The sequence below is a fragment of the Callorhinus ursinus genome, unplaced genomic scaffold (genome assembly GCF_003265705.2).
Source record: "Callorhinus ursinus isolate GAN/ISIS: 27379988/994484 unplaced genomic scaffold, GSC_fseal_2.0 scaffold17, whole genome shotgun sequence".
Taxonomy (NCBI): Eukaryota; Metazoa; Chordata; class Mammalia; order Carnivora; family Otariidae; genus Callorhinus; species Callorhinus ursinus.
Genome location: NW_027397079.1, coordinates 30230303 through 30257925, shown reverse-complemented (window position 1 = coordinate 30257925; position 27623 = coordinate 30230303). Strand labels below are relative to the sequence as shown.

The 27623-nt window shown below is 39.9% G+C and overlaps 2 protein-coding genes across 13 annotated transcripts in view; both read right to left on the bottom strand.

The window, feature by feature from the left end:
• Positions 1 to 27623, bottom strand: part of NRG1 (neuregulin 1) — a 1085273-nt gene that overhangs the window by 96267 nt on the left and 961383 nt on the right. For 5 of the 12 annotated variants that reach the window (XM_025885968.2, XM_073902429.1, XM_073902431.1 and 2 more), the window contains exon 1: positions 23489 to 24163. The exons of the other annotated variants lie outside the window; for them this stretch is intronic. In XM_025885968.2, coding sequence (XP_025741753.1) covers positions 23489 to 24155 — 667 coding nt within the window. In that variant the 5' untranslated portion in view covers positions 24156 to 24163. Of the gene's footprint in view, positions 1 to 23488; positions 24164 to 27623 lie in introns of those variants that run through there. 12 annotated transcript variants of the gene reach the window in all.
• On the bottom strand, positions 24455 to 24811 carry LOC141374357 (uncharacterized). Its single transcript, XM_073902441.1, has one exon. It carries the CDS (start codon positions 24649 to 24651, stop codon positions 24472 to 24474), a length of 180 nt encoding a protein of 59 aa, XP_073758542.1. The 5' UTR covers positions 24652 to 24811; the 3' UTR covers positions 24455 to 24471.

Below are 27623 nucleotides of genomic sequence, written 5' to 3'. Positions count from 1 at the left end.
GTAATGGAGAAGCCTTTAAAACAACACATTAAAAAGCACTGCTGTCATTCATTGCCTATTAATTTCCCTTAAAAGTTCTCTAAAATTGCGCACTGACCAAAAGGGAGTCTATGCTCTTGGCGAGGAGAGATGCAGGAGAAAACTTTCATGAGCTTCCTAGCATGACTAATGAACTTCAGTTATGCTTTCTTGGACTTACTACACATCACTTTTTACTTTCTGCCCATGTCTTGGACTTGGAATGATTACAGGTTTGTTTAATGACATCACATTTGTTAGCATCGGTAACCCCTTGCAGGTCAAAATCATAATTCCTTAGCTAAAAAATAAAACTGGACTGCACTGATAAAACAGATATACATATAAAATTATATTTAGTTCTTCTAAGATCCTTGCACAGGGTTAAAAACAAGAGGCAAATCATAGATGCTTCCGTAGAAATACCTTTGGTCCCCGTGTATTAGTATAAAGTTGGAGTCAGACGTGGGTACAATACATTAAAAGGACTTAAAATTGCTTTATTCAATTTTCATCACGATACACTGAATTTCAGCCTCATAAAAGGCCTGCTATAGCATTTTTCCATCCATATAAAGAACCTTACATTTATAAGTGAAAAGTTTCCTCTGCACCCTATGGGAGGGGACAAAGAACATTCAGCTCAAGTGTCATTCTGGTGCAGTGTCAGATAACCTCAATTTTGAAACAGGATACTTCCAGTTCACTGCATGATTCATGGGTCCTTAGAAATGATGCGGAGCAATGCAAAGGATTTTCAGAGGGCAGACAGTCACAAATCCATTGCAGCAGTCAACCGAGAGCAAATTCTTTTCCCGTACATATCTGACTTTACTGTCTCTAGATAGGAATGGACCACATGGGAGAAAATACAGGACTGAAGAGTTTTTTTTTTTTTTAAATCCATTTTCCACTGTCCAAGAGCCATAATTTAAGATTACAACTTGCTATTTATTCTTCTAACCCGTCAAAAGAAAAGGCAGGAATTGTAAACATTGAAGACAGTGATTTGTAAACCATAACCATTTTTTTTTAAAGATTTTATTTATTTATTTGAGAGAATGAGAGATAGAGAGCACGAGAGGGAAGAGAGTCAGAGGGAGAAGCAGACTCCCTGCTGAGCAGGGAGCCCGATGTGGGACTCGATCCCGGGACTCCAGGATCATGACCTGAGCCGAAGGCAGTCGCTTAACTGACTGTGCCACCCAGGCACCCAACCATAACCATTTTTTAATTACTTTTTAGGTGCTATCATTCATTGCATAAGTATCATTTAATCTCTTCAACTGTTGATGAGCTAGAAGGCTTTAGAACATCAGATTCTATTATAACTCTACTTAGCGAGGTCTTACCTGATAAACCGATAAACTCTATCATCTATCCCCTCTTACGATAGTGCCACATCTATATTATAATGATTAATTTAATTGGAAACTTTATGAAGCTTTGAAAGGGATTTTACAGAGTATGATTCATGATCAATTCACATAGGCTAGATGGGTGATATCCACTCGGTTGCTGAGATCATTTGGCTGCTTTAAAATAATTTGCTTTGTGGTCTGACACTGAACGGTTTAAAAGATATGTTTAGGGTTATTTGTTTTAATTATATGTGCAAATGCTATGGTCATTATAGGGTGCTTATTCAATTTTAACTTTTAAGTTCAGTGAGAATAATTTGTACATCCTTGTTTTATAGAGCAAATAATTTATCATTTGAGGCTAGTTAAAAAAGGGGGAAAAAGAGTTCTATTTACAGCTTATAGAGAGGGGAGAACATGGGCATCAGGAATCCTTGGGTACTTTGCCAGCTCTTTTCACTAGCTTCTCTGAGCTAACTACCTCGGAGAGCATAATAATCATAATTACAGTAATCATATTAATAGCTGTTATTATGGTTATTATTTGAATGAGGATAACAGAAGAGTGGTGCTGTGAAGGTCAATATTACAAGATGTTTTTGATGTTCAGATGAAAGACAATACGTAAGTAAAGGCAGCATGTTTTTAATTTAAAAAATGCACTATGCGTATGTAAATTAATCTTTTGGCTACATAAATATCCATTCTATAATACACTGCGACTCATTTAACCAATAAATGGTGGACATTTGGATTTGTTTACAGAGTGTGGCTGTTATAAACAGTAACAGAAATGTGGAGTAATTGGTTTAAACTAGGATTTGGGGGTTCCAAGGGTTGCTAGTATTTTTCATGTGAGATATTCTGACAGTGAAGGAAGACAGAATAGCAGAATCATGAGATCAATATTAAGAAAAAGAAGGTGTTATAAGGAGTGAGTAAAAAACTTGATGATAAAAAAAAGCAGGAGATGAAAATCACATATTGGACAAGGGTCAGAAAGAATGAATCTGATTTCAAGGCAAGCAGAGGGAGGGTTAATTCAGAAAGAAAAATGATAAGATGGGCACCTGGGTGGCACAGTTGGCTAAGCCTTTGACTTTTGGTTTCGGCTCAGGTCTTGATCTCAGGGTCTTGAGATCAAGCCCTGGGTCGGGCTCCGTGCTCAGCGTGGCTTGGGACTCTGTCTCCCTCTCTCCCTCTCCCCTCTGCCCACCCCCTCCCTGCCCCCACTAGCACCAGCACCGTGTGCGCTCTCTCTCTCTAAAGTAAATAAATAAATCTTAAAAAAAAAAAAGATATGACAAGGTATCTTTGTCAAGTACAATTTGGTGCCAAAAGGGTGTTTGGAGAAGTAACATGGGAACCTATCTTTTCTTTCTTTCTTTTTTTTTTTTTAAAGATTTTATTTATTTATTTGAGAGAGAGAATGAGATAGAGAGAGAGCATGAGAGGGGAGAGGGTCAGAGGGAGAAGCAGACTCCCCGCTGAGCAGGGAGCCTGATGCGGGACTCGATCCCGGGACTCCAGGATCATGACCTGAGCCGAAGGCAGTCGCTTAACCAACTGAGCCACCCAGGCACCCCCTATCTTTTCTTTCTTGCTTCAAGTGTATACGAATCTCATAAACATGTTTATGTCACATTTGTTTTTTATTGAATTAACCAAAGTGTTGTTTAATTAAAAGCTCTTTAAACTTCTTTATTGAACGATTTCAGAAAGTCCATCTTAAAACACTCACTCTTTAGGAATCCGTGAAATGTTGATAGTATTAGTTCCTGCTTTTAGAATTTTTATATTTAGTCAAAACAGAAAAAAGATATTAGGAAATTGGTAGTGTGTGTGTGTATGCTACTTAACATTTTTAAGCATTTTGAGATGAAAATCATCTTGTTGATTATGAAAATGACCATATTCCATATATTCCATTTGAGCTTATTGAATTAAGGCGTGCTTTTCCCTGCAGTGTAGACCAAAAATATCCCCAGGGAACCCCTAACCCGCCCCTCTCATTTGTTATGAGAGCTCTCTGATGCAAGATACCTGGAACAAAAATCCCTCATCAAATCAGCTTTTGCAATTCCGGATAAGGCCCCACATGTCAATCCTTGCAGAAGGAATCCTGAGACAGAATTCACTGTAATAAGATGAGGAGGAACAAAGGAATGGGTAAGAGAAAGCAAAAATAATCCCTGGCCTCTGCCACTGAGCTCCCTTCCAATATCCACTAGTCAAAATAGTTAACCTAGAACCATCCAAGGCTGATATCTCTTTTTAATTTGCTTAAGAATAAAGTGGCATAAAAATAAACCCAAAGGAACACAGTACTCAGGAGAGAAGGAACAATAATTAAATAAGGAGTTTCCTGACTGCACTGTCACTGCTATTCTCCCCAGCTACCCCAGTTCCTGGGGCTACCACAGAAAGCCTGGCCGAGGCTTCCTCCTCCCTGTGCCTTGTATGATTTGAGGACAAACATGGAACCTCTGAGGGCCTCCACCCTCTCATGGCTGAGACAGCGTTGGTCAGGGTTCACTCCCTCAGCAAATGCTCCTTGAGCCCTCTCTCTGTGCTACAACGTAACAGATGTCAAAGTACTTCAATATTTTTAAGATGTCACCCATACAATTTTAACTTTGATAAGCTCATTGATCATTCACTCTCTCTGCAGAACATTTGCAATTTCTAATACCTAGAAATGGTTTCCCGTCTTCAGGGAGGTCAAGTTTTGACAGGAGTGTGAGGGGAGAGGCAGGAACGGGTTGGCAGATAACAATGGAATAATTCCAAAAATACCACTAAGAGCCCTTCCAGCTACTTTCTTCGGAGCATGCAGAGGGAAGGAGAGGCCTGAGGAACTAGCTGAAGAAGAGTAAGGAAAAGGTGTAGATTTCATTTGGAAGCATTGTTTTAAAGTTTTAATTTAAATTCCAGCTAATTAACATACAGTTTAATATCAGTTTCAGGTGAGTCGACACTTCCATACAACACTTGGTGCTCATCACAAGTGCCCTCCCTAAACCCCATCACCTGTTTCGCCCCCCCCCCCCCAACCTCCCCTCTGGTAACCATCAGTTTGTTCTCTAGAGTTAAGAGTCTGTTTCTTGGTTTACCTCTCTCTGTCTCCCCCCTCCCCCATTGCTCATTTGTTTTGTTTCTTATATTCCACAAAAAAAGTGGTACGTATACACACACACACACATACCCGAATATTACTCAGCCACAAAAAAGAATGAAATCTTGCCATTTGCAACAACATGGATGTAGCTAGGGAGTATTATGGTAAGCAAAATAAGTCAGTCAGAGAAAGACAAATACCATATGGAAGCATTTTTTTGTTGGCTCAAAATTGAACGAATGTACGGCTTTCAACTGCCTCTCTACTTGGCCCTCAAGCTGGAAGGCAGTTCAACCTCCCAGTCCCCTCACCTCACACTTAGCTATACCTGCACTTGATCAAATGGCCAAAGCAGCTGAGCTCTGTGCTGGAGTCCTGGGGCATAATTAGTACCGTGACGCAGAAGAGAAGGAACTTCAACGATGGTTTAATTAAACAAGAAAATCCTTCAAAATCAACAGGAACACTTGATGCCATAATAAATCAAACAGAAAGGCTCAGGTGTTTGAAAATTTAATGATGCAAAAATGCTTATAATATAATATTAAATTTTTAAAAGCAAGATATAGAATCGAATATGCAGCTAGATATAATTTTGACAAAAATACATAAGTCTGTGGGATAGGAATGAGAGACATCAGAAAGTATTATGTATTGTTTTCTTTCTCTTGCAGTTTTCACTTTTCCAACCCACTCTAATAAATATAAGAATGGCACAAACAATAAACAGTATCTCTAAATGGCAGGCTGTAGGTTTCCACCTGGCTAGGACAATCACACTTCACTGTTTTAGGACATGCCAGGAGGCAAAACTATGGATACTGAAAGGCCTGACCTGGTAAGACCAACTTCAATCATTTCTCCAAAGTCAGTAATGAGATATTTTTTAACCAAATGTCAGATGACCTGTAATATTTTAAAGAAATCCATTCGAAACCACTCTATTAACTCAAATGCCAGTACACGGCAGAGAAAAGCTGCTTAACTCCAAATGCTGGACTCCAATCTGACTTTACCGATCTGATCTACTTCTTTCTAGAGTTAACCCTTGGATTGCAAACATCCTGAACAATTCAAAATAAATGTAGCCTTCAGCATTCTTGGTGATTTTCTTTTTCTGGTGTCCACATGAAATGTTTCTATATTGACAGAATGTGGAATTTACTAAGCTACAGAACTCTTTCGTTATTTCCTTTTGGGCCTGGTGGGAGGGTCAGAGTGGACCTCAGCAAGAAGGAAACACCAAAAGATGTTTGTCAAATCCTTAACACATCTGGGACATTATCAACAAGTCCAAATCAATACAACTGGCAAAAATATCATGTGGTATACACGCCTTATTCTATCTTTCGCTTCCTGCCCTTTTTCCCCTGTAATGTTCATGTTGGCCCTTTATCAACCCCATCCTCATCATGAGTGAGAAATAGATAATGACCATCTAGAACAATATAAAATAGACAGTATGAAGACAGAGATATTTTGAGGCTGCAGCAAGTAATTCCCAGAAGGGATTCAGTTGTCAAACACCCCTTGAGTTTCTGTATACATCAGTGTTACACTCTGCCTTGGAAGCCTTGTATACTTTATTTTCTTAAAAATACCTTTATGTAACATACGCTATCAAAGATTATTAAGGAAAGAATTCCATTCCACATAACCCCTCAAAAATTCTTCACAAAATGAAAGGAAAACAGAAAGAGGGCTTTATTGTTGTCAATAGAAGTTGGATCCATACTGATTATAATAATGAAGGCTACTGGTACCAGCATGTCTTCTCTTTTTTTCTACTTCTAAAGTTGTAGGCGGTCAGAGTCGGTAATGTCTACAGAGAAGCAGACACCTCCTATTTCCTCAAAACAATAGGAATCTTAGAGTATAGGAATTAAACAGAAAACAGATTGTTTTGTTCCGGAAACTAACTAACTAACTAACTAACTAACTAACTAACTAACTAAACGATGAGACTAATGCTTGGCATAATTAATTATGCCAATATATGATCTGTGATCTTTACTATGTCTCTGGCGTGTGTAACGTGAGAAACAGTCCCAACAATGGCGGGTGAGGCAGTTGTGTGGGGAAGCTGGTAATCTAGGAGTCTCTCTAATGAGAATACCCATTCTACAGGTCAGCTTCAGTTGGCACACGGCCACAGAGGCCAACCCAACCCTGACACTTCAACCACCTACACGCGTATTTTTCTGATTGAGACCTATTAGTGATCTAAACTGAATTATCTCCCCGAGCGCAGCTGGAGGAAACACTCTGCTGCCAATTCAAAGCACAATCCATCTTACCAGGATATTCCGGCTGGGACTCTTCCCAGGTATTAAACAGTCGAGACCTTCAACCAAGACCTCATATTTCAAAGGAGCGGCTAAGAAGTAGGATGGGCATTCTCACTTCTTTCTTACCATCATCATCATCCACGGGAAAATGTCATGAGACCCTTTTTATGAAACCCTCAAAGAGACATAATGCCCTTTGCAACTGATAACCTGTTTGAAATAGTCTCACGCGTCAGTCATCAACATCAATCAGCCGCTTTTCATGATTAAGGATGAGAGACGATCTTACAAATGATCAAACGGTAAGGAAAGAAGAAACAAGTGCATTCTAAGTCTTCAGTTTAAAGCATCTTTCGAGCAAGCACTGACTGTATCTTCACGAATCCACAGTGCTATGAGAAGCAGGCATAGTTTTAATACGTGGTAATGAAATCACACTTATCAGGATGCTTCCCTAGGAAATTCTACTTTTCACAAATTTGACTAAATTCATAAAAAAAAAAAATCATTCCGCTGTTTTGATCTCCACATGCTACAGGAACAAAAACAGACTAGGTAACAACCACCTAGAGTTTGGGTGACGTCACAGAACTCCTTCTGCATTAAGTCAGTTCAAGGCAAGCTAGAAGTGATACAAGAGGGACAGGGAACCAATCTCTCATTTTTTTTCCCTTGAAAACTATAAAATGTTGTTTCCATTTGCAAGTTTGAAACCAAAGGCAAAAGTCAACAGACCTAAATTGAATCCTTCCCTGCACTGTTCCTAGAGGGATTTTTCACTTGGGGTTACTGGTGATCTCCATTTCTTCTCCTGGAAGCAGGGCACAAGAGGGCAGACTTTGAAACGATCTCCACCCCACATTCACCTGATCACATGACTTTAAAGTCTGCGATGAAATGCTCCTGAGTTTGCTAAGTGTACACGCCTAACATGCATTAAGAGGAAGTACGTAGAACTAAATCCTAATTTCTAAGCAAAATGGAGAAATTCAACTTTCTCTTTAAACTACTGCTTTGGACACTAAGGCATTTTTGGTGCAAAACTAAAATAGCTGTTTACAAAAGAAACCTAAGATCAAGATCAGACAGCAGGCAAAAAAGAATAGAAACTGGAATTTTTTTTTTCATCACCGAATGAATCTTAATTCAAATTGGAGTGCATCTTTGGATAGAAAATATTACATATTCTAATCACATTAAAATAGACTCAACTTCTTGCTCAATTTTTTCTTATTATACATTGCTTTAATCACTGCAAGTATTTTCATTCTACTTTCTTTATTCTGATTCTAAAAAATAATAACTTCTTAATAATATTAACTTAGGAAGCACTGCTTTAAATACACAACTAAGTAAGGAAGTACTTCCAGAATTAACTACTTACATCTATAGCATGTGATGTTTGATAAACCTCCAGTATCAATGGCTTGATTCTGAGCAGTGCTAGCAGAAACTATATTGCCTCTTTCCATTTAGCAGATCTGAAAAACCGAATAAATGCACCAACATATTGATTGCCTCTTTAATCTTGAGATATTCCTTTCCCTAGAACATAGTACATATATCACTAAAATTACACGGATGAAAGAGTTACAAATTGAGAATGTCATTATTAATACTCTGCCAAAATCTTCTAATAACTGCAGTACTTCAGAGTTCATATTTTGAACAAATTGAAGGAACTAACTTGCGGAATTTAATGAATATACTGCTTTGCTTGAATATTCCATGAAAACAGAAAAAAATTAACGGTGATTTTGTAGGAATACTGTTTTCTACAGGCTTTTGGTAATAATTTTATTATTATAAGCTTTAAATTCAACCATAGCATCACTAACATAAAAGAATTTGTTATGCAAGTAGTATGCTATGAATATACTACACAGAGACCATATACTAGATTGCGTAACTCAAATTCAATATGTAATTTCCACATCAAAAGAAATCTCAGCACATAAATTACTGATGCTTATTAAAGAGGATATATGCCCAAAGGATTCTGATTTATCAGCAACAATGAATAATGTCAATAAAAAGTAAATAAAAATGCCTTTAGGTTCTATAATCTATCAATTTTATTTTTTATACAATACCAAAAGAAGAAGAATTATTTCATTGAGTGGCTCCATCAGGAAGAAGCAATGAATGCTTCCTGGAAACTGGAGCCCAAGTCACTTCCTATCATAAGTCTACTAATTCTGTACATTAGTAAAGACTTAATAGGACACAATAAATACGCACCAAATAAATGCATGAACTTGTCGTTCAGAAGTTCCTTAATTTAACAACCACTAAATACCACTAAGTCACTAATGTGCGCAGAATCATTTCCTTCCTTCCCCACATTGAATTAGTCCTGTGGAATTCTTTCTCCTTAGTCTAATACCTGTTTTTTCCTTCCTGCTGCCTCTCTCACCATTCAGATTATCATCATCATCATTTCCCATTCAGTTAAAATCGGGGCCATTGGTTTCTTCTGCTCCGTCAGTTTCTTCTAAAAGAGAGACAGCAGTAGTACCCAGCTTGTGGGGGTTTTTTTGGGGGGGGGCGGGGTTGGAAAAGATTGGATAACACACATAAAATACTGAGTACATAATGCACGCTTCATAAATGCTAGTGATCCATGAGTTCCTTCATACCAAACTGGTCTACTTGTCATGTTCCCATCATGCCCATTTTGCTCTTGGCTCTTTTCCTCTAATGCCTTTCCTTTCACCTAAACTACCTGCATCCATCAGAACTGTACCTACCTTTCAATGTTCACCTCTAGATGTCTTTGCCTAGACCAAGCTCTTAGAGGGCAGAAACCAGCTCTATCAATCTCTTTAACCCCCCCCCCCCACTCTGAACGCAGGGCCTTCTAGCTAGCAAGTGTTTCTCTAGGTATGGAGAGGTAAACAAAAGCAAATAGGAGACCATCTCTCTTAGGACATAAAACACACACAACTGAAACGATTAAATAATTATATAAGAGGATGGATGTTTGAGTACACACATGAGTATTAAAGATGTTAAAGCCTGCTGGAAAGGAAGAAGAGTTTAATGATGACCGTAATATATAGGAGATGGCTCGAAAAAAGGAGAACTTGAAAAAGGCCTTGCCTAGTGGGTAAAATTGCGGTGTAGCAGAGGACAGGGATGTAGGGAGGTAAAGAGACTACAGGCACATGCTGAGTAGAGGACTGCATATTTGAGACATGTGTGACCACCACCTTGGCCAGTGAAGGGGGCTTCACACAATCTGCAGTGCTGGAAAATAAAGTGGATTGTCTAGGACTTTTACGATTACTCCTGTCTTGAAAACTGCCTTTTGTCCATTTCACTGCCTAGGTACTTCCCCCCAAAAGTGAAGTAGAGAGAGCAGGTATTCAGTGAAACAAGAAACAGTTGACACCTTGTTAGCTTGAAGAGGAATTTGAGACTAAGTATCTTCTACTATTTGTGTTGTATCTTTTCATAAGAAACACAGAAAATTAAGAGCTTAATGGAGAAGCAAAAAATTCTATAGGAGAGACACACAAGCACTTCCATTTAATAATCATATAGCACTTATTATACGCACTTTGTGCACCATCTATACAAGGACAAAAGAAATCCTTGATCTTGAGGAATAGAGGCATGTAGGTAATACGTAAACAGGGCATGTGGGACATCGGTGGAAAATACTGGTTTCTGCAAAAGCCCAGAGGAGGGTACTTAGTTCAGTTTAGGGATAGAGGAAACCTGTCTAAGATGAGTGGACTTCTGAAATAAAGTTTCAAAGATCCCCAAGAGTGAGCTGTAAAAGGGATGGGGTAATTTGCTCCCAGGAAAAGGGAATAACTTGAACAGAATGTGAACACAGAACAACAAAGTTAGTTAAAAGGAACTCATAAAAAGAGGAATTATAAATTGGTTTGTTGGATGCCTATCCAACATCCCTCAGGGCTTAATTCCATCACATGTAATGGGTTCTGGATGGGGTTACAGGGCATTCTAGCCAGATGTCACGGATTCCACTGTAACTCTTCTTTTGCATTTACAAGGACCTCTGTAGTACATAATTGTATTGATTTTACAGGGGACTTTCAGTGCTCAGTCTGAAATCATCCTTGACTTCTCCCACATCCTTTCTCCAACCCATGATTAACTCATTCTAAATGTATCTTCAAAATACATTCAGAACCCAATAATCCATTAAAGTCTTTAAACCCTACTCCTAGAACTCCTACAACCCTGTCTGGATTACAGCAACATCTCCTCATGGGTCCTGCCGCTCCCACCACGATCCCTCTCCCTGAAGTTTAACATCTCTTCAGTGATCCCTTTGAAACCCAAGGCATGTTGAGTCCCATTGCTGCTCGAAAGTCTGCAATGATTCTCCATCCCCAGCTAGTGGGAGAGCCACCCTTCCGCTGGTGGCATGCCAGGTCTCCTCACTTCCCTGATATCAGCTCTTACTCTCTCCAATCACTAAGCTCAAGCCACACTGGTCTTCTGTTTCTCCTCCCTGCCCCAGGATGCCAGCAAGCATCTCAGGCTTTTGCACCGGCTTTTTCTTCTGCCTGGAACATTCTTCCTCCATGTATCCACATGAAATCCTATTACCGCTTTCCATCTTTCATTAACTGTTACCTTCCTGATGCAGCCTACACTGATCACTCTACTTATGCTGGCTATTTTTCATACAACTTACCTCCTCCTAAAATAGTACCGGATTTACCTAGTTATTATTCTTTCATCTGTTTTCTGCTCTTAGAAGATAAACTCCTGGAATAAAGCTTATTGAGTAGGCATTCAATAAAGAATATGAAGACAGGAAAAAAAAATGAAGTTCTTCCAGCTCTAAAAAACTGATCTAATTTATTAAAAGTAGCAAGAGATATTGCAAAAAGCACAATACGGCGACATCCTCATCTTTTAGACCAGTCTCTGTTTCTTATTAACTATGAAGATATGTAAAGCCCAATCATTTCACACTTTTGGATGTTGGATTCCTTAGGAGGAAAGTAAAATATCTTGATCAGCCTATCTATAATAGCTCTTACATCTTTAAAATGTCAATGATTCTGCTGTGATCCTGTTTAATAAAATTCAGATACTTCCAAACCATCGTTATATCATAACGGACAGCACCAATCCTCACATTAATTTATTGGCTACATCTGGATAACGAATAGACTTCTGCCTTGCTAAAATGATAGCATTATGGCATTCAAAACTTCTGCAATTGTTCTCCACCAGCTGAGGGGAATTTTTTGTCCCCTTGTGGACCTGCACACCAATACATACACAGGAATAGATCTAATTATGCACGCACGTGACTCTCCACAGCAGTATCAATTGAGGGCATCTCGCTGGTGAGGAGGACTTTCTCTCTGAAACCATCTCAACCATGTAGCTCTGTTTCTGCCAGACAAGTAGACAGATGACTATCCCCCTCAGCTCTCCTTCTAATTGCTGAGAATAATGCAGATATGACAGGAGCACGAAATACACAGAGAAAAAACCACACGAACAAACCAAACCAAAATGGTAGCATATCCACATCTTTTGTCAGTATGTCCCTGGAAACTCCTGTCCCTTTCTTCAAGCCTGTTATAGCAATAGCAAGGAATCAAATTTGGAATTCAAGGTAATGTAATTTAATTTAACAAACTGCACAGTAATGGTGGCTCATGCTTACGTAGCACTTATGTGCCTGGTACTATTCCAAATGCTTTATGTCCATTAACTTATTTGATCCTCATAAAAACCCATGAGGGAAGTACAATTATTGCCACCATTTCAAATACAAGGAAACTGGGACACAGACAGTCTATATAAATTCTACTGTCACACAGCCAGGGACAGAGCTTGGATTCAAACCCATACAATCTGGACCCAGTGTGTGCCCTTAATCACTACACTATCATGAAATGAAATTCCTCGTCGCCTAAATGTGACTTTTTCTAAGAAAATGTATATATTGCTATATATAAGCTTTGCAAATCATATTTTAAAGTGTTCAGAATCATGTTTTCATAAAGTCTGTAAGGACTGAACTCTATATTGAATTTCTCCAAATTAAAATTCCAGAAATGTAAGGTACGGTTTCAAATCATTTTCTTCCTTCCTGTGCTGCATAACCAAGTCACTCTTGGTGTACCTCAATTTTTATTCCCAACATAAGCAAATGGGACACCTACTTCAGATAAAATATTTTTTCTAGACATTGTACAGGCCACAAAAATGAATCAGCTGTAACTCATTAACTTCTCAGTCCAGTATAAGTGTTAGGCATGTATCCAAATAACAGCATCACAAGTGAGAATGGGGTAAGTACCTTGATGAGACACAAACAATGTGCTATGGGGCTCTAGAGGAGGAAAGGTCCACATCTGATTTGGAAGGTGTGAGTCCTGAGGCCTGAGCAGAATTAGGTAAGGTAGAGACTGTGGGAAGTGAACATTTTTTTGGTACAGGCAATAGAATGAGCAAAGAGTGGAGGAGAGAAATAAAATAATATTCTAGGTAGAGTCCCACGTGGCTACAGCATGGTCCCTATGGTTTGTGGTGGGGAGGCGACAGCTGGAGTTGGGCTACATAGGAAGCTTTGGGGTCCTGCTATGACAGGACCTTGGATGCCAGAGAAGAATTTATGTGATAATATAAGTGTTTTCTAAATACTGGCTATGGTGAACTCAAGAAATGAAAATGAAACGAAAGCAATCTCTGTTTTGTGGATCGTAAGATTTCTCAAATCAATTTTGCAACAGATCCAATAAAGCACATTGACTAACTGTGTAAAGTTTACATGTCCAAAAAGTAATTTCCTATTAGGTACTATAATCAATGTCTAAAGATTTATTAACCCCAATCTACGTACTATGAAAGGAGCAACAAGTGAACAAGTAAGATATCCAAATTAAACTTAGGCCCTCTAAATCTAAGCACCCAGAGAACCTCTCCATCTGTCATTCACCTTGTCATCCTGAACTCTGCTGATCCAGAACACAGGAAGGAGTCAGGTTTGATAAGCAAAACATATGTCACCAAAGCTTATGCTCTTTCTCAAGAAAAGAATCTTTCTCAGAGACATATTATCTTTTATATAAATGTTTAACCTGCTGAGAATTTGATTTACAAACCCCATAAGGAGATCAGAACCGTGAATTAAAAGAAGTGTGAAAAACTATTTCATTAATACAGACTGATTGCAAAGTGACTTGATAGAGGAAAGCACACAATATATGAATATATCATCAAAATTTTCTGGTTCTGTGTGATTACTGGCAACAAGTTTAAAATCTCTGAGCCTGTTTCTCTGTGCTAAAAGATTTGGTTTCCATTGTTTCTATGATGCCTAAAGCTCTGAAACTATCATTATGATTATGCAATAAGCCAACACACATTCAAAATATATACCACTCTAGGGTTAGAATTCCTAATATAGCTCAATATGACCTAATAAGATGACAGTATTCAAGAAACTTATAACATAACCCACTATACCCTCAAGATATCATAGTACCCAACATTATGAAGACCCTATATTGGATAAATTCCACTTAACAAGTAGCCAGGATTATTAAAAGATTTCAATCCAAAAGGGAGAAAATCAAAGTTTCATGGTGATAAATCATTAGCTATTTAGAAAACTCAACAATTTCCCAAAGATTTTTGAGAAGCCCAAGACTTATGTATTGATACAAATGTTTTTACGTATAGGTAGGGGATATGTAGGTCCTTGGCTATGACTAACATAGTCAACATGAAATGGAACTCAGTGGGCAGGGGTTAAGTTCAGTATCTCCCCATTGGCATTGAAACAGAAAGATAAGAAGACTAAAGTAATTATTTTATATAATGCTTTTGTTTAGTATGTAAACCAAAGTCTTCGCAGAGTATATATTATTTTTTTCTCTTCTCTTTGAAAAATCATAAGCATTATTTGATGAGAAAAACTGTAAAAATCCAGCTTGCTTTAAGGACTATAGTCTGGAAAGATCAGAGTTGTAACACTGAATGTTGCCACTAATCATTCTTCAGATTTGCTTTGTAGGCAAGACTTAGCGTCATGTTAACAATCAATGGTTACTGATTCCTTTTGCTCCCAGAAGAGCAAGCAATTATGACCCAGGAAGCTCCACCAAGGGATTACAAACAAATGCTAACAAGAGTTCAATTCCACTGTCCTTAGATCATTTCATTTATTTATGGAGCTTTTATTGCATGATACCAACATATTTCATAAAACAAATACTTCCTGTTACTTAGCAAAGGAAGAGGCAACACTGAAAGTCATCAGGCTAATCATGGTCAAGTCTGCGGTTAAGGTCTCACTTCACTCTCTCCAACAACGCATCCCATGAGAAACCACAGGTCTGGGCCATCTGCTCCATAACCTCTGATGCTCCAGGACACTACCCTCAGAACAGGGTGGGAGAACAGTACAGTGAGATTAGTGGAAAAGTAATGGTGGGGTACGAATAGCAGAGTAAAGAGAAAAGTAACCCTGGGGTAGCAAGTAAGAAAGAAAGAAAGGAAGGGAGAAGAGAGGGGAACTGGAGAAATAAAATCATAGCAACATTTGACATGGACATAGGTACCAAAGTTAAGACTTGAGAGTCCTAGTGTCATCTGTTTGCTTCCTAATTAAGTTCTCTTTCTCATGGCAATTGTCATTGTCTTCTGTGTTATTCTCATCTGCCTTCAAATGGCTATGAATATATGGACATTTGGCTTACTTTTAAATTATGAATTTTTAAAATAAAATAAGTTATAGAGGAGAGAGTTCTTTTTTTATTAGGGAATTACATGAATATAAAATTCTATACTAATTTTTGCTTAGGATAGAGCTGATAAATTTCCCCTTCGGTGAGGATAAATGGCACCTCAAGAAAGGCAATTCAAACACTCAAGTGCTTATTGCTGAAGATTTGTGTAGTAAATCAGCTCTCGTCTTGTCACACCATGTTCATGATGAAAAAGAAAAGTTGCTTTAGTCTAGGAAGTTTTCCATTATATCTCATCACATTTTATTGGGTCAATCAGCTTATTCATACTGCTCAGTCAGAACAACTTATACCCAGGTAAACTCTGCCTGCAATTGTTATCACGTATTTCCCCCTTAAAAGCCTCACTGCTCCAATATTGATTCAGAGTCCCACTTCTGCAATCTAATATACTTGAGTTAATAACAATCAAGATGACCAAAGCAGAAAAGTTTTCACATAATTCTAGGTCAACATTAACGAATAAATGAAAACACATATATTACACTGGTCACTATACATTTTGTAAATGATAAGCTCTCATAAAAAAAATTAAAGTCCCTTAAGCACATATACCCATGTACATACGAACCCTGATAGAGAGGAGGAAAAAGAAAGAAGTTAATACTCCTTTAAAAAAAAAAAAAGATTTATTTATTTGAGAGAGAGAGAGAGTGCATGTGTGCATGTGGTGAGCAGGGGAAGGGGCAAAAGGAGAGGGAGAGAGAGAATCTCAAGCAGACTCCCCACAGAGTGTGGAGCCTGATGCGGGGCTGGATCTCACAACCCGGAGATCACAACCTGAGCCGAAACCAAGAGTTGATGCCCCAAGAAATTAGTACTTTTTAAACTCTGTGCTAATATGAGGTATTTTTCTCACATAGAGTAACTTATCTTGTCCTTAAAACAATCTTGTGAGAGTTTCAAGTATTAATTATCCCCATTTCTTTAGATGTAAATTCTAAATCTCAAATGGTGAAGTGATTTGCTTAAGGTCGTATCTAGCTTATAAGCGGTAGAGCTGGGACTTGATGCCAAGTTTCCAGTATAATTTCCACTTCACTATGATGTCTCTTCAACTCTTACCTTAGTTCTAAGTTTTTCATAAACTTCCTCAACCTCCTACCTAAACTTAACTGTCCAACTGTTACAAAACCACTCTGTTAAGATCAAAGGAGGAAAAGAATAAAGTAAAGAAGAGAATCAAGAGCAGAATGAGGGAGAAAATCGGTACTAGTTTCATATTTACTATGGTTTAGTCCTGAGAGTTGGTGTTTTCCAGTATCTCATTTAATCCCCCAAACAGATCCAAGAGATGCATACTACTATCCTCAAATATAAATGGGGAAACAGATTCAGAGGGATGATCTAACTTGCTCAAAGCCATGGGAAAGGCAGGTAGGATTAAAACTCAAGTCTGCCCAACCGGAAAGCTAATGCTCTGGGACAAGAAACTGAGAGAATCAGAGTTGTAAGAGGCCTGAGAGGGAAATATATTTAATAAGTTGCTTGAAACATGAATCTCCCTCAAATGTGTTATTGCTAAATATTTCCATGTAGAAGAAACTAAATTCTTTCTGAATACACATTTCCTTTGGAATAACTTCGACTGTGAAAAGATTCTCCCATACACCATGTTGTTGGGAGAGGTATGTCCATCCAATCTCCACTCCAGAGGGGGTGTCCTATTCTGATCAAAATCACACACGTAAAATTCTCTTCTCTAAAGAGAACATCTGAGATGGAGTGAGAGAATTTACTAATTAGGATTTACACAATTAACAGGAAAAGCAAAGCCATTTAGATTAAGATAATATATGCTGTTTGAATAAAAATGCTAAAGACAGTTTGGAAAAGAAAAGCAAGGTGTAGTGAAAACCAGGATCATTCCAGTTTATTCTCAGCACTCACATGAATTACCTGGAATGACCTTGGGCAAGTCACTTCACTTCTCCAGATTTTAATTTCCTCACTTTGGAAGTCACTCAGATAATCTTAACATATGTTCAACATGTCAAATTCTATGATTACAGAATATCAATGACATTATTCGCAAACAATCTTGGAATGCTTACACATACACACACAACAGTGGATTAAATTCACTTCAGCAAACATGGCAACAAGGTTTGAGGTGATGAGGATTAACTTTATCCCCTTCTCCTCAATCACTCTTCATTTGAATGGTACACAAACCCAAGTTTTCATTCATTTTGAGAACTAATACCTTAATGGCAGACATTAGCCTTTCTCTGGGTAGTGGAACTAAAAAATCCTTGGGAGTGTTTTAATATTCTTGTTCTATAAGCCAAAACAATAAATGGAAAACTATGACCAAGAAATAAAAATGAAAATATTTATAGCTGTTTCAGCTTTCTGGAATCTGAAAATAATACTACCATATTTATATGCTAGAAGAATTATGTAGATATTTTTCATTTTAAAGTGCTCCTAGAGACTAGACAGAGACTACTTTCCCAGTCGCTTCAATGGTTTGCTTAAAGAGTGTCTTACAGGCCAGACATGAATCACCCCAAATCACCCAGCTTGTTGGTAGCACAGGTGGGACTGATGGGACTTTAAAATAAAGAACATTTAAGTTAAAGGCAAGTGTTCAGCATTCAACAGCTAGAGGAGAGGAATATACCAGGGGAGGGACAGAAGTGGTCATCAAAATGTGAAAAAAACAAAGGTAAAGAGAAGAAATGCTGCATTCAGAGTTATACGTATAATTAAGTAAAGAAATACCTCAAGTGGATTCGAACTGTGCAACAGATTCTTCAAATTTATTAGAACATAAGCTCTATGAGGGCAAGAAATTTTACTGTTTCTCATTGCCATAAAGTCCATCTAGAACAGTGCCTGCCACTGTAGTAGGTGCTTAATATGCATTCACTGAATGAAGAGAAAGAGGAAATAACAGAAGAAAATTGTTGACATACAAAAATAATAAAAACGGAAACATGGCCATAAGAGTAGCTTATGGCTGACTAGAAAGCTCGAACAGATTCAGTAGACGAGAGTTATGTTTTAGCTCTCAGCGGCTCCGAGCTCAACTTTCGACAAGTCATAACTTTCTTATGACTCAGTTTCTCAATCTATAAAATATCTTTCTTTACACTTTAAAAGGATCGTGTGAGGTGAGAGGAAAAGGAAAAGGGAAGGAGGAAGAACAATGATATATGGCTTGGGACATAATGACGTTCTTGGAAAGCAGAAATGCTGATTTGTATAAACGTACAGAAGAGTCAGCAGAGAAACCGGTGTGAATCACACTAAGGAAAAGAAGAGGGAGCGATCCGGAAGAGGGACAAAAGTTTGAATTAACTGTGCCAATAAGAAATGAGTATATTGTCCTAGAGACATATTTTTGTATGTGTGTTTGTAATAAGTATAAGTACCATTCAGTATTACGATACAGTAAAGTATGTGAAAAGATCAGTGAAGATGCTTTGGTATTTTAGAACGCAATGAAATATTGATTAATAAAGCCAAAGTGGCATCATTAGAAAAATAAAGGATGATTTAAGAGATAACTGGGTGGGTGGGAAGGCAGAGGAAGGAAGAACACTGATCTAGGGATCATCAAGGAACAAGGAGGAACGGGGGGGGGGGGGCAGTGCAGGCAAGAGGTGAGCCGCAGAGACATCTGCCTGATGCCAGTAAAGAGCCCACCCTGGAAAACCTGATCTGTTTTCAACAGCGAGCCAGACACTGTATGGATGATCAAATAAAAAGGGAAAAGACTAGCACTACCGAAAATTTAATAAAAGCTAAACAAGAAGGCGGGAAGGAAATTGAATTTTAATAGTATGAACTATAACATGCTTGATCAGTGGTCCCACTTGACATACATCCCTGTCCGCTGGATGCCACTGAAGCCACCACAGTTGGTCTCCAGCTCTTTTCTCTCTGGACCAGGGAAAAGCTGACAGGAGAAAAGAGCCACGTGTGGATTTAAATTCTGGCGGACAGGACACTACTCTGTGCTCTACTATTTTGGATTTCACTAAACCTTTCAGAATGTTGTGAATTTTCGTAAAAGAATGTCACTACATCCTTCAGAGCCCGGGTTTCCTCACCAGTGAATTTATCAAATTATTTGGTTTCAGCCGAGGATCTTTCACTTTCTCCCAGTTTTTAATGTCTTGGGCTTTAAACAAGTTTGGTTAAAGTGGAGAAAAGTTATCTGAAATCACCACTCTGAAATACCCACAAGTATAGTTGCAAGGAACTAGAAGAATTTCTTGGGCTTAAAATAAATGCCACTTTTAAACTGAAAGGAAGAAATCCTTTGGTATATTTAATTAATCACATTGAGCTTTCACAAATGGTAGTGATTCCTATTGTCACTGTGGTAACAATGGTTTGCCATGCAACCCAGTACAAAGAGATTTAAGACAAAGCAAAACAAATCTGGCCTAAGATGAAAATACTAATACACTCTTACACTACAGAGTCTGTTGTCAAGCAGGCTCTCCCACCCAGAAATACATTTTCTTCCAAGATGGCACTACGGTTCCCTGCGACAATTTAATTAATCAGCTCTTTTTATAGTAATCTAAGTTTGCAATCTCCTGGAATCAGTTCTTTCCATATAAATAGAGGTTAAGATAAATTTTAAAGCCCAGGCAAAGAAAACAAATTAATGGTTCAAGTATTTTGTGCCCCAGTGAGAAATAAAAACTTAACCATTACCATGGCAAATAAAGATGTGGTAGTGGGAAGCCACTAACACACACAGAAAAACTTCAAATTAAAAAAAAAAAGTATATATATATTTTCCAATCCTGCGTTAGATCTCTTGAGCTCTAGATGTATGCATAGATTAATCTAGTGAAAACATGAAATTATATTACCTTATGAGAGAAATGCCCATTTTAGAAAACCTGATGTAACCACTATTCTTACAGGCAATTTAAAATGTTATATATTGCCTTTTATTACAATAAAGACAAAGAATGTTTTAACTTTAAAAGAGTCGGTGGGAAGGGGAGTAATTCCAGTGTTTATAGAATAAAAGCCTAATAATACTAGAAGGTAGATTGGTTGGGGAATAACGGAGCAGACACAATTACTGGGATTGTCTCTCTTCCACTCTCTCAGGCTCCAGGATAAAGAAGAATCAATTAGCCCTCCACAGACTATGACCTTGAAGGCTACAGCTCTGTGCATAATATGCTGAATATGCTCAGACAGATAGGAAAGGGAGAATAACGTCTTGAAACCACTGAGGAGTATGTTTCAGATGCGACAATCCCGTCTTAACATGTATACCACCACAGCGTAGCTCATGTCAAAAACACACATGACGAAAGGAACGCTCTGGTTCTTCCTGGGACTAAGCATTACTTTCTGAGTTGAAGGGAAAAAAAGTGAACGAGGTTACAAAATGACAGTCTGACTCCAAGCTTTTTTTTCCCTTGCTTTCCTTTAGTGCATGGCTACAAGCTTTTTAAACAACAAAGCAACCACTCATAGGAGTGTTTGAAAGCAAAGCTCCCTGGACCAATCTCCCACCCCTCTCCTCCCAAAAAATAGACTCCTAATTTTTAGGATATTAAGTGTTTTTGTTGTTTTCAGGCACTAGGCGGAAAAAAAATTAACACAGAGTTTCCTACACAGAAAACCCATAGGCTGTAAAGTGTCAAGCACTGTCTACCCCTAACTTTTCAGGAGAAAACTACTTACAAGCTGATCTCCAACGCACTTCAAAATGCTGCAGCTGTGTCTCTGGCCAGAACTGGCCACTGCGATGCTTTTAGGCAGCAGTAAATCTTTTCCACTCAATGCAAATGCCAGAAAATCAATGCCCAAGCTCGAAAATAAAGAGAAGAGAAACTATATGGAATGCATACCCTAGGAAAACACTTAGTAGAAGAATTTACCTTCAAAAATAATTTCTCAGAAAGTCACAACATACTTTTTGACATGGTCCTAGATCAGGAAAAGGTAACTGGATGGTTCTTTGTTTGCTTCCCCCCCTCCCAAAGATGACAAAATTATAGACTTTACTTGAAGAGGTTTGTTTTTTTTTTTTTCCCCCAAAGGGTCCTCTTTCTTTTTCTGGACAACTAAACCTCTTTGGGCACATTTTAATTAAAGACAAGTTTCAAGCGATAAAGACAAAGAAGTAACCTTGTCTTCATGGTGAATTTTGCTTCTCTTTTCAGGATCTGTACTTGCTTTTTATAGCCTGTCATTTCATCTGGGTATTATTTCCTGGTCACTTTGCCAGGTGGGAAGAGGCGATGAATGCAGTGATGTCTATCAGACCTTTAATGATGCTTCAGGGATTTGATAAAGATACAAAGCAGTGTCTGCAGAAAGGAGGTTCTTTCCTAATTACACCTGAAAAACAAGCCTCTCCCTCTCTTTTTTAATCTTTGCCACTGAAACTGCTGTGTATGAAACGATCTTGAATCACAAGCACAAATCAAGTTTTCTGTGTTTCTCTACCACATGGCTCTCCCTCATTTGGAACATAATGTCTGGAAAAGATATTCTTTATTTTTCCTTAGCATCCAGAGGGAAACAGAAGGGGTGAGTATTTCATCACGGAACCCTTACCCTCAACTCTAGGAGATTTTACACACGTTATTAAGAACCAAATCCTCTCATCTTTCACTTTTTTCTACTAAGGGAATATTCATCAATGGGAGAAAGTGGTAGAAGACAGAGAGACGAAAATAAATCAGAAACATTTAGAAAAAAGAGTCACAGAGGAGGGGTGACTCAGATGGTTGAGCGTCTGCCTTTGGCTCAGGTCATGGTTCCAGGGTCCTGGGATCGAGCCCCACGTCCGGCTCCCTGCTCAGCGGGGAGCCTGCTTCTCCCTCTCCCTCTGCCTCTCCCACTGCTCATGCTCTCTTTTCTCTCTGTATCTCTGTGTCTCCAATGAATAAGTAAAAAAAAAATCTTAAAAAAAAAAAAGAAGCTAGAGGAAACTCCTCCCTCTCTACTGGCGTTTGGAGCAATCTGACTAGTCATGGTTTCATCCCTGTCAACTTTCCATTGTAAAAGCATCGCGCGGCCCCAGTCGGAACAGGAGCACATTGTTCTGTACTGTTTTAAGAGCGTGGGCTCTCCTCACTCACAGGTTATTAAACTGTGTGGCTGCAGGGCAAAAAATGACACGTCTGGGAAAAACAACAACAACCAAAAAAAAACAACAAAAACGATGTACCTTCCTGATGGATCTTGTACTTTTTAATGACTGCCAAGGAAGCTCTTTGAACATTTGATTACAGAAGACAAAACTAACTTGGGAAAATCCCTTCATGCAGACTTTGTGCTGCGTCCTGAAGAAAATAAAGCTGCCCCTCACCAGTGCTCAGGAGCTGAAATGACAATCTGGGCAGGACAGGGAGAGCCCGCCGCTGCTGGGGGCTGAGCACAGTGACTGCGCTATCAGGAAGAACCAATTAAAAGAGAAACGTGGTGAGAGCAGAGAGCGGTGAAGGGAACAGGAAGAAGGGATGGAGGCAGATACCAGGCGGCGTGGGGCTGCTGGGAGGCCAAGGGGAACTGGAGGGTGAGGAGGGGTGAGGGAAGGCTACATGGGAACGAGACAGACGTGAAACCACACTCGCCGCTCTATGGAAGTCACACTCCTTTAAAACAGAAAGGATGCTCTGCTGTCTTAATTTTTTAAAAAGTGTTAGAAATCAATGGAACTGCAGTGACATTCAAGCATGACTCGCAGACGCTCAAGCTGGGGGTCCCCCCCCCAACCCCAGCCCGTGAACAATCTGGCTGGAGGGAACGCTGCTTCACACCAGCAGTTTGCAAGATCATTTTACTCATCTCTTCATGGCCACCCCAAGCGTTCCAGTCACATGATGTGCTTCAACAAAACCATGCAATTAAAATAGAAGACAAGGAAACAGCTCCCTGTGCTAGAGAACGCCTTTTGGCGCCTCAAGCCCACCCCTTTCCATTATTCATCACCTCTCTCTCTCTACTTACAAAGTTTAGGAGCAGTTTGGAGATTAGTTTCTGTTGTTTGTGGCTGAGTTGCTGACTTGGGTGTTCTCACCTCAGGGTTCCGTGTGGGGAAAGGGAAGGATGGTGCGGTGGACGGCAGGAAAGAAAAAGCAAAAATACGATTCTTCGGGGTGGGTACCGCTGCGGGTTGGGAGGACACAACAGCATTGTCAACTTGCAGTGTAACTTGAACCTCAGTTTCAGAGGGAGCCCTAGAGACAGGTGAAGTGTATGTCTCAGATGCTACCCACACAGCTGAGGCAGCAGTTGGATCCAGAGAAATAATAGGGTCCTGGCCTAACCCCCCAGGGTCAAGGTGAGTAGGAGAGTCATACTCAAATATCTTGTCCACGAACACCCACTTGAGGCCGGCAATGCAGAGGCAGAGGCTGACTAGACAAGCCAGAATGGGGACAATGCAGATTTTCTCTGAGTTGAGGCAACCTCTCAGGCGCTCGGCTTCCAGGCAGACACAGCAGGGAGCTGCCAGGCCCACGAGTCCAGGGGTTCTCCCATCTTCAGTCTGGGTCTCTGGCATGTCTTCTGCTGCCGGAAGCCCGTCAAGAGATGGGTCTGCACTCAGCTGAGTGGAGGGGCTGGAGGACCTCTCAGCAGCTCCCTCGGACATGTCTGGGGAATAAATCTCCATCGGCTCACCTCCAGAAGGCCTGGCCTCTCTCACGGTCCATTACCATGCAGAGCCCCCCCCAACCAAATGATGCAGCATCTTACATGGGGAAATCGATAAGTCTTCCAAGTCCAAGGCCATTATCAAAAGCAAGAGGAGTTCAGGAGGCAGGAAGGAGGAAAAAAAGCCTCTAGCAAACTACCAAATACAAGTATATTGTAATTCGTGACGGCTGTTTCTGGGCCACTTTTGCAGTTCTTTCAAATGCTTCTCCAAACCATCCCGGCTGGTCAAGAGGACCGGGGCCAAAACCGAAACCGAGCCGAGGGTTGGTCAATTAGGTAAACCAGTAGCCCAAACTGAAAGGCATGTTTCTCACCTCGAGTATCTGAAGCTGCTGTCTGCTTAGATGGAGAAAGCAACTGTCATGCAGGAGAAGTAAAAGCAAAAGCAGGACCAGCGGCGGCGGTGGCGGCGGCGGCGGGAAGAGAGGCAGCAGGGCCAGTAGCAACAGCATCCTGTTGTGTTAACGCGACGGCTGGAAGAGGCTGAATCATTATAGAGCAGCAGGTGCCTGCCCTGCGAGCATCACTGCAAACAGGGTCATGGCAGAGGGATCCGAAGGGAAGAGTACGGCCCCGGAGGGGCGGTGACTCCCCTCCCCGCCCTGCCTCCACCCCCACCCCCCAACCACTCCTCTTTGTCCTTCTGGAGCGCTCATTCACTTTCTTCCTCTGCAGCTCGCCCGGCCCTGCTTCATAGTCTCTTTCTCTTCCTTTCCCCTCCCCATCCAAAGACGTTCTCTCTCCCTCTCTCCCTCTCTCTCTCTCTCTCTCTCTTTTCTCCTCCCTCCTCCCTCTGTCCGTACTCCAGAGCTGCTGGATGCTCTGAGTAAAATCAGTACACCCAGCAACGCAGGACTGCCAGTGACTTCCTATTTTATCCAATTAGAAGGAATAAAGGCCATCAAATCAAAGAGAAGCAGGCAGGCACCAGTTTAAGCTCAGTCCCCATGGCCCCCACCCCGCTTCTTCCCTTTTTCCTTTTCTCTCCACAAGAAGCGGCCCCCGTTTTCCACCCCCACCTTGCTCGCTTCCAGTCTTGCCGGTTCTCTTTCCTTCACCCACTGTTGGGTCAGAAAAAGCCAGCGATCGATGCTAGCAATCTAACAAAGCTGGGATGGGGCGGGGGATGTAGGTGGGACCTTATGGGTTGGACCTGAGGCTTGGCAAAGTCTGATATCTGATTCCTCCCTAGAGAGGTAAGCTTTTCAACAGCAATTTCTTCTTGCCTGCCGCTGAGAGATAGCATTCCTTCCCCTGCCCTCTAGTAAGTTTTGTTCACCAAGAGGACTGGTATTACCTGATCTTCAACCAACAGTTAGAACATTTTTTTCCGAACCATGGACAGCTCTGCCTTCAGCCCCGTTCCCGACGATCCTGTAAGACTTTCCAATACCCAGGGTGAAGCGATGTTGGAGGAGGGGTGCTAGGCGAGGGGAGACGTGTTCACGTAGCCCCACTCTGGTCCCACTTAAATTTCCATTTCCTCTTCCCACCCGCAGCAGTCCGAGACTAATGTCAAGCTAATAAGAAACACTGGTAAATAGCGCTCTTCATTTTGAAATTAGCCTTCATGGTGACTCCACACTGCAGAGGTTTGAATTCCCTGGGTGCTGTAATATATACCACATGTCCTCAGCTAGAACCACACTGCAAGTATGAAGAAGAGTTTTCCACTAAAGTGAAGAAGAAATAAAGGATTTCTCCAGACAAACCAAATTGAGGGGATTTATAGCCAGTAGCAAGAGATAGTAAACAGATTCTTTAAAGAGAAGGAAAGTGATATAGGTCAGAAACTCAGATGCACATGAAGAAAGGAAAAGCACCAAAACAAAACAAAACAAAACAAAACAAAACAAAAGTGACGGTAAAAAAAAAATTTGTTCTTATTTTTGATTGATCTAACAGATAAGAGTTTGCTGAAAATGATAATAGCAACAATGCATTTGATTATGTATGATTATGTGTAAAAACCTACTCATGTATGCTTACATATAAGTGAAATAAATAAAGGCAATGATCCAAGAAATGGCGGGGGGGAAGCATGCCTTTTGTGTTAGGTTTCAGTAGCTTTACCTTGCAGAAAGTTTCAACGCAGGGTTTTTCTCCCCCTTATAAAATAGCAGCCCTTAAAAGGCTGGAAGAAATGCAGTCTTCAATAGGGAGTACAGGATTCCCGGAACCTCCCATTCTTGCATGTCAGTTCACACTATATGCATCTGAACCTTTAATCCCTGCTTTACTGTGACTGCACACTCAAATGGTTTCCAAGGAACCATTCTGCTCACCTATGTCAACAGGACTCTTAAAAACTCTCTCTAAATGTATACTACACACACAAACAGCATATGAGTCCCAGAAGCAATAAATTTAGAGCTCAAGTCCTGAAAAATTCTGCTTTAAGCACATTATATTTGGTGTAGCACAATCTTTCCTGCTCTTAAATAGTTTTACGCTTTAAGTGGGCATGCAATAAGAATATTACCATTTCTTTCAAAATGAAATTGGCCCATAATTATAAATGATTTAAAGGACGTTAAATCTCAAAATGTGTTTGCAGTAACAACTACTACAAAAGCCTGAGACAATTTGCCTAATTGTAATTATGACTGTGACAAGCTTATGGGCAAAATGACTTATCCTCTCCATAACCTGCACTTATATACCAATAACCAATATTTTAAAGTAATACTTAAAATGAGATCTTGTGCCGGCTTTCTAGCTTTAACTATTTTATTTTTTAAATTAATTTATTTATGTTAGAGAGGGGAGGGAGGGAGAGCATGAGCGGGGGGAGGGGCAGAGGGAGAGACTCCCAAGTAAGCTCTACACTCAGTGGGGCTGCATCTCAGGACCCTTAGATCGTGACCTGAGCTGAAACCAAGAGTCAGATGCTCAACCGGCTGAGCCAGTCAGGCGCCCCATTAACTATTTGATTTTAAAGCAGTGAGAGTTTTCTTAAAGATTCTAACAACGGACATGAAATTTCCTATCACAGGAAATCTGTTTCTTAGCATTTACAGTATTCATACTGAGAGGGAGTAACATTTTAATAATCAATATTCATGTAAATATTCAAAACCCATACAAGCAAAGTAAATGTTTATGCTAAATTAGGGTACTTTATAATTCCTTTCCAGATCACCAGTTTAAATACATGGGCCCTACCTCCTCACTTCCGTCCCAAACCAACCTTACACTCAAGTATAACACATTGGCATTTCCATTCAGAGCCAATCTAGGTTTCAAAAATCAAAATGGGGTTCAGGCAGCCCAAGTCGGGCAGGTAAGAGAAGATACCCAGGACAGTAACCCAGAGTTTAAAAAAGTGGTCCTCAGCTTGTACCAACAACTACTCACCTCAATCACTCAGAGCAAATGTAGTCTGTAGAAAAAGAAATTATCGGGCTCTGCTCTAGTTGTCATC